General features: G+C 40.6%; 1 protein-coding gene across 1 annotated transcript; it reads right to left on the bottom strand.

Annotated features, from left to right (window-relative positions):
- Window positions 1-1,385: 1,385 nt before the first annotated feature.
- On the bottom strand, window positions 1,386-2,093 carry LOC116245227 (uncharacterized). Its single transcript, XM_031616886.1, has 2 exons — window positions 1,785-2,093; window positions 1,386-1,727 (listed from the first exon to the last, which is right to left on the bottom strand). Exons 1-2 carry the CDS (start codon window positions 2,091-2,093, stop codon window positions 1,386-1,388), a joined length of 651 nt encoding a protein of 216 aa, XP_031472746.1.
- Between the last annotated feature and the right edge of the window lie 5,635 nt (window positions 2,094-7,728).

Raw genomic sequence — 7,728 nt, 5'->3', positions numbered from 1 at the left:
GTCAACGACCCTTCTTTGCTCATCTTGGATGAGCCGACATCAGGCTTGGACAGCAATAAGGCTGCTAAGTTGTTGGCCATTCTCAAAAAACTTACTCTAAGAAATCGAACAGTCATCTTCACCATTCACCAGCCTAGCTATCTACAGTATATCAAATTGGATCGTTTGGTCTTGCTGGACAAGGGAGAGACCATCTACCAAGGCCCTGCTGATCAAATTGGCGATTATATGGCATCCTTGGGAATATAGGTCTCACAGACAAGTACAATCAGCGATTTTTTCATGATGGAGATTTCCTACTACAAGAAAGAAAAATCACATTACGAAACGCCTTTCAATTCCAACAATTATAACCGAAGACTGGCCGACCAAAATTACCTATAAATTAGGTCCATCAAATAACAGCATCTAAATTTAGATGCATTTGACGATATCTACCAATCCTCCTTCCTCTTCAGTCTCAAGATGATCCTGAAGCGAGATTTTCTCAATATCTTCAGAGGAAGTTGGAAATTGACGGTCCTTGTTCTTCAGATTATCATGAAAGTTTTACTCCTGGGAGTGTTTTTCCTTAATTAAATGCCGACTGTCCAGGAGGTTTCTACTGCTTTCTATCCTTTCCTCGCGTTTGTGCAAGCTCAAAATGCCTCCTTCAACTCAATCGCTGGTAATATCATCCCAGCCATCATATCAGTGGCTCTAACAAGTAGATATTGTGCTATATAGTTCCTGCAGAGAGATAACTTTATTACAAGGAGGCAGATTCCAAAAAATACCAACCTCTTCCCTACTTTTTATCAAAAGTGATAATTGAATTCGTTCTGGGCACGATAGGGACGATGATATTCGCTGTGGCTGCATACTGGATGGTCGGATATACTCGCACCTTCCCCTACTTCATCAACTATGGTAATTATCTAGTGAGTTAGTTTGCATCGTAGTGCTGTCGACCTTCGTTGGAAATGGTCTAGGATTCTTCTGCGCAACTCTCTTCCGAGATTTGGATAGAGTGGTCCCCCTAACCAACATCGTCATGATTCCTCTCCTCATCCTTAGCGGAATCTTTAATCGGCTTGGCTAGATGCCCGATTGGTCAAGCTGGATGCAATACATCTCACCATTCCGCTATGGCACCCACTTGCTTCTCTAAAACCAATACGGGGATGAAAACTTTTTGGGAACATACGACTATAAGCAAGATTTGGGCATCAACATGAGCTACGAAGCCAACTTCATCACTTTGGCAGGATCTGGGGTTATCTTCTACGTCACTAGCTTTTTCTTGCTGAAATACTTTACAGTCCAAATCGCTCCTTGATATATCGACTATTACCATACTTATTTCTTAACTTATATAAAGAATTTATAAAATAAATGAGTCGAAATCAGATAATTTTCTCCGAAAGAATGCGCTGGCTTACTTGTTTTCCGACTGCTCCCATAACACCTCCTCCGGGGTGCGCACTGCTTCCACAAAGCCAAATACCGCCAACTTTTCCGCTAACTCTGTTCGAGAAGAGGTTGTCAAGCCCGATGCTTCCGTGGAAGATGTTACCTTCAGTAAGACCCAACAAGTTCTCGAGGTCAAAGGGCGTGAGAATGTCCATGAAATGGATGTCGAGTGGCTCTTCCAAATATTCGTTAATTTGCTCCAGGAAAACTCGCTTTATTTCGTCGTGGGAAATCGGCGTGACTAGCTCTCCGTTGTTGGGATGGTAGGGAGTGTACTGCATGAAGCAGTTCATGACATGGTAGCCCTATGGGCATAGGGTGCGGTCATAGACGCTGGGAATAGTGAGGTCCATGAAGGGGGTAAGACTGATACGGTTTCGCTTGGTCTGGTTGTATGCGTCCATGAGCAAATCCATCGAGTAGCTATTGACATGGATGGTTCCTTTCAGCAGATTTTCAACCTGAAGTTTATGTCCGGCGAATGCCTTGAACTTAGGAAGTTTTCTCAAGGCAAGGTTGATCTTCGTGGCTGCTCCATTGTATTCGATGTTCTTGAGTTTATTATAGACGTTCTTGGCTAAGTACTTCTCTGAGTTTTTGATAAGGTTGAAAAAGGTGACCTTGTTTGTACAATTACTCATAATCACTTTAGATTCAAAGACCTCTCCATTTGTAAGCTTGACTGCCACTGGGTTATTGGTGCCGTCATAGAGGATTTACTCAACCTTGGCATTGAGTTTCACCTATGCTCCAAGGTCCACTGCATTTTTGGCGAGAATTTAAGAGAGCCTGCCATTTCCGCCCTAAACGTACCCCCATTACCCCTTTTTACCCTATTATAGCTCGCCCATAACGTGATGCAACAGCACGTAGGCAGTGGTCGGATGTCCGATGGATAGGTTTTCGCCAATGATTCCGTCAGTAGCAAGAGTAGCCTTCAAAATGTCGCTCTCGAACCAGTTGTCTAGCATTTCTCGAACAGAGGATGTGACGAACTTACCGAACTCGAAATAGTCGAGTCCTGGCTGATAGGCACGTTGGAGGAAGTTGATCTTGTCGGCTAGGGAAGGATTGCTAAGGTAGTTGTAGGGGAGGTGCTCCAGGTTGCGATCCCAGAATTCGCAAAATCGGCTCAAATACTCCTCATACTTGCCCCACTGTTCAGCATCCTTTTTACTGAACTTGGCAATTTCCGCCTTGGTCTTTTGTGAGTCCTGGTGGAAGAGAAGGTACTGTCCTTGTTCTTTTGTGGGGGTGAGAGATGGGATATCTCGATAATGAATCTTGAGTCCCTTTTACATGAGGCCAAGGTCCTTGATGATGCCCTTGCGGAAAAGGGAGAGGACATATGAACAACGAGAAAACTTGAACCCTGGTATAAGTTCTTCAGTGAGGGCAGCTCCTCCAACCACATGGCGCTGCTCTAAGACTAAGACCTTTTTATTGGCCTTGGCTAGGTAGTTAGCGGCCACGAGTCCGTTATGGCCTGCCCCGATCACAATGGCATCGTAAATATTGGCAAACTTCTTCATCAACAGCTCTAAACTATATACGCAAAATAATAATTTGAAGAATTTAAAATTTACATAATATAGATCAGGATTCAGTTGAGATAATACGATAAATTAGCATTATCAATTTTTATGCATTTTTAAAGGAAGCCGAGCCTCAGCTGTTTTGCCGGTCCGTTTTCGAAAGGGCTTTGAGTAGCATAATCCGTGTTTATTCATTATATATGTATTAAGAATAGATAAGAAGGTTAAAATATGGGATAACTTTATGAAAATTAATTCAGTTTTCAGGCAAGCGAAGGTTACGCTTAGGCCTTATGAACCGTGACACATCAAAAGAAAAGGATGTGTTGTTTGTAAAGGATTTAGCTGCCATTGAGAGATCACCTGTTTATGGCCCCTCCACGAAACCTCCAGCGCCCATAAGACCATCAAGACAGTTCCATTCCATACCTTATATCTCTTTCCGAAGCTGGTTTGCTGCAGTTCGTTTATGTTCGATTCCTCTCTTGAGCTTGCTGACTTTTTCCTATAGACAGCTATTCTGGAATCTCTTCTTCTTGATGAGCATGATAATCCTTTCGAAAATGGATGATTGGTCATCTGTACCGATAGTTAATTCTGACCCGACTTTACTTCTTGATTGAACTTGAGAGGCTACTGTTGACTCCTCCCCATCGTTGAGAGCCAGGAGGTCATTCTAGAGTCGTTGTTTCTTGGTTTGGAGTCCTGTTATTTCTTTTTTGATGCGATCGAGGATGCGGGAATGGGATTAGTACGAACTGATGCACTTGAATTCCGGCCTTCGCTCCTCTTGTCCTTCTGTTAGCTTGGCCTGCTCGATCTGTTGGAGGGCTGCTTACCTCTTCTTGATTTAATTCTGCAATTTTTCTATTTTTTCCTCAAAGGAATAGATAAAGGGGATAAACTCCTCCACTTCTAGGTCGCAGGTCACGTTGTCACTTTTCTTTTTGGCTGCTTCGATATGCTTCTCTCTTTCTGCGAGCACTTATGTGATGGTTTGGCCTATGGCCGAAGTGGTGGATGGTTATCCATGGATGATTTGTTTCTGCAGGTCGATGAGTCTACAAAGGAAGTTATATTCTGTTTGCATCCAGCCATTTTCTGCCTCGAGATAGTTGAGCTTGCACCTCAGCAGTTCGCTAACGCCGCACTCCTCCTATTCAAGCACTGACATATCGAATAAATGGAAAAAATCAATCTGATTTAAAGCATTTAGAATGTTCCCAATTATTCTTTTTTTATTCATATGGGCACATGCCTAAGCATGTGATTTTAAATCGATTGGATTGGTTAATGATAATAAATGGAGAGTGATTTTGAGAGGCAATTGCTGGACGGCTCGTACAAGAATAGCAAGGAGTTCATAAGCAACAAATAGAATCTGAAACAGATCGTTACGTATCTTGGCCGAGTAAAGGTCCGTCCCTAAGCCATGGAGATGGTATTCGGCCTGCTGAAGTTTTTTAGATTCCCACTTGCACTCTGCTGCTTCAAGCTTTACCAACACATCGAAAAGACACCACAATAATAGTTCGAGCCTTGCAAGGAGAAAGTACTAGAAATCGCAGCATACGTAAAGTCACTCATCTCTGAAATGGGCCTTACCCTATTTCCATAGATTGAGTTTTTCTTCAAGTGGGGAAACGCCAAGAAGAAGTTCAAGGTCAGCGTCGTGTAGCCAGAGAAGGAGTTCGGAAGATTTATCCTTTAATTGAGCAAACTCAAAAGAGAGCTTGAGGGACTAATCCGGAGTCAATCACTCTCAGAGTAAAAAGAGGAAAAGATCAACATTTTTTTAAGTAAAAACTTTTCAGATGCAAATGTATTCGAAGAGGCATCGATAGACCATATAAAGAATAGCTGCTCTGAGATAATATGTGCAATCCAAGCCTCGATAGATGATGATAAAACTCCCAAAAATGCAACATCTGCTAAAAAAAGGATAGAGGTTAAATCTGTTGAGAAAAAAGTGGAATAGAAACAATAAAAATAGAAGCCAAGACACATCGAATCGAGCAGCGTCATTCAAAGATAGGAACAGCCTTCAAGCCTAAATTTTCCTAGCTCTATATCATCAGACCCATCACAGATAATTGATGTTCCCAAAGAAAGCTCCTTCAAGAACATATGCTGCCGTACTTTTTTCATTAAAAATTAAATCATCGACCAGCCGGAAAGCCTTAGGATCGAATACAAATACTACAACTTTCCTTTCCACGACAGGTAAGATGAGGTTCCCAGCAAAAGGTAAAAGATAAAACGCACAATATGTGGATTTTTGAACGCAGAAGGCGGCATCATTTACTTCGGTATCAAATAATTGCCAGATAGCAGAAAAAGATTGATCAATGGTATGATTCTAAGCTAAAGATCAAAAAGAGACTTCAATCTTCAGATCATGAGATTGATGAAAGATGTACTGCCTGATTTTGGCAAAAAATGCGTCATCAAATACGTACCAGTCAAAGATTCTTCTCGTCCTAACTATATCACTGGCTGCTATGTCGTGAAGGTTATCGTCGACCGAGGAAGCAAGGATCAAGTCTATTCCTACTTGCAGGAGAATCGTAATCAAGCTTACGTGACATAAAAATTTTCCTTCAAGACTGAGAATGAAGTTTTAGAGATCTCGTAAGTGCAGCGGATCTTGAAGATTTTCAAGAATAAGCTGCAATCTCCATAAAGAACATTCTATCCCACGCATAACCACCCTTGCCCATAGCCATAGGTTGGCAAGCCTCTTTATTAATAAGACTAAAGGGAGGAATATAATGACTATAAATCATATGACAGATATGATCAGCAGGATAATTATTAGAGGGATTATCGGAATGAAAGACCAAATAAATATGATAGGTAAAGCAAGCCTTAATACAAAAAATACGATAGGTATGATAACAAGTTCGACAAATTTGAAAAAAATGAGAAAAAATATTATGAAAAAAATGCGAGAAATGATTGGAAAAGATAGGATGATTTTCCTTCATTGCAAAAGAACAAGAATCAAAAATAGAGCTATTAACCCATTTTAGCAGCACTTGATGATGATAGTGGATTTCAAAACTGGCATGAATAGGAACAATATGCAAAGCAGAAGAGATACATGCAAAAAGAAACAACTGAGGTCCTTGTCAACAAGTAAAAAACAGATCTCGATATAACCTTAAAAAGAGAAGGGATCAGCTACTAAAAAATAGTCCCGATTGAAGACTTCAGAGGATGGACATTCGTATAGCTTCTAAATGCATCTGACACTCAAAGACTGAGCATCTTAGGAGAGTAGGTGATAAAGGTATATCAAAGAATTACCTACAAAGGCCTCGACAATGACCAAGTTAGCATCATGTAAAGCATCATCCAGGAGTACAAAAACAATTGGAAGGAAATCCTTCGTGAACGGAAGGGAGACATAATCCAATTTAGCTCTGCTTATAGTGCCTGCATCTTCTACCTGAAGATGCGAGATATGGGCCTCAAGGTGGAGTTTACTCCTATGGTTTGATTGATGATCGTATGATATGTTATGATATATGATTCTTTATAATGATTGATGAGTTAAGACAATTACACCGGCCAGTCGAGTTACAGCGAGACTTTTGAGAGCGTCATGGAGAGAAGATTAATGCACTTTACAGCGGAAAGCATCAACCAGGAGGTGAAGATAAAGCTGCGAGGCAGTATGAAGCAATACTCTGGCATCCTCCATGCTATCGACCCCTCGTCATTCGCAATAATAGTTCAAAACTTCTCAGGAGCCGATGAAAGGGCGTAATTCAAGGTGTTGCAACTGAGTCAACTGGAGTATTTCATCGTGGTGAATAGTAGAACGGAGCGAAAGCTTTGATTGAGTGATAATAATATTAAAAATGAATTTTATAATAAAGAGTGTGCTCAAGAAAATATTTACGCAATACTTGTATATCGAAGATGAAGGGCTTGATTTGACGTCGGGCATCATCAGGCTGCCGATGGGTAACATCAACCAGACAAGAATAAACTAAAAAATGTAATTGCTCGGCATTCGGATCACCTCATCATCATACAAGAATCTAATCATCCATCTGCCTATCGTATAGCTAATGTCGAAGCCCATACGTATCTCAATTTAAGTTCTCGATATCGTTATCGAAAGAGTATACAATAACGAAGAAGAGCCATCGAGAAAATAGTCATGGTCATCAGCTGAATCAAACAAAGATACAACAACTCAGACTAAAGAGGGAAAAATATAAGGAGATGAGTAAAAGGAGGGAGGATATTTTAGAAACATAATAAATCGGCTCCTTTACAACATGGAAATTTGCATGGAGAAGATCAATATCCGAATGATAGATATGAGAGAAGAAGAATAGTTTAGATAGGCATATTTTACACTCCATTCATTCAAATTGAAAAATAGCTTAGTTATCCTGGAAGCGAATATCGTCAAGAAGACATTGACCATGGATCAATTACATCTCAGGCATGCTGTTGGTGAGGTTGTTGTGAAGGACTTGAGTTTGTGCTTGGATTTTAGTAATAAAAAATTACATGTGATAACAGTGGGAAACAGTATCAAGTTAAACATCTTCAAAATTCCTTTTGAAATGATACGCAAGGGTCTAAACCAGAAAAAGCCAGCGCCTAAAAAGGCAAACCCAAACAAGCAGAGCTAACTTGAGGAAATCAGCATATTTTTAAAGCTGAATACAGTTCAGGTAAGTTTCAAGTTGATCTAAGCTTAAGTGAATTCGCTTTAGAT

Source organism: Nymphaea colorata, unplaced genomic scaffold (assembly GCF_008831285.2).
Source record: "Nymphaea colorata isolate Beijing-Zhang1983 unplaced genomic scaffold, ASM883128v2 scaffold0586, whole genome shotgun sequence".
In the NCBI taxonomy this organism is placed as follows: domain Eukaryota; kingdom Viridiplantae; phylum Streptophyta; class Magnoliopsida; order Nymphaeales; family Nymphaeaceae; genus Nymphaea; species Nymphaea colorata.
This window is presented reverse-complemented; position numbering and strand designations above follow the sequence as displayed.

What these genes read in the sequence shown, in the direction of transcription:
- LOC116245227 (XM_031616886.1), bottom strand. Translation starts at nt 2,093, where the DNA reads ATGAGTAATTGTACAAACAAGGTCACCTTTTTCAACCTTATCAAAAAC. An exon ending in TGGACCTCACTATTCCCAGC is followed by an intron (nt 1,728 to 1,784) that starts GTCTATGACCGC and finishes TGCTTCATGCAG; the next exon opens with TACACTCCCTACCATCCCAA.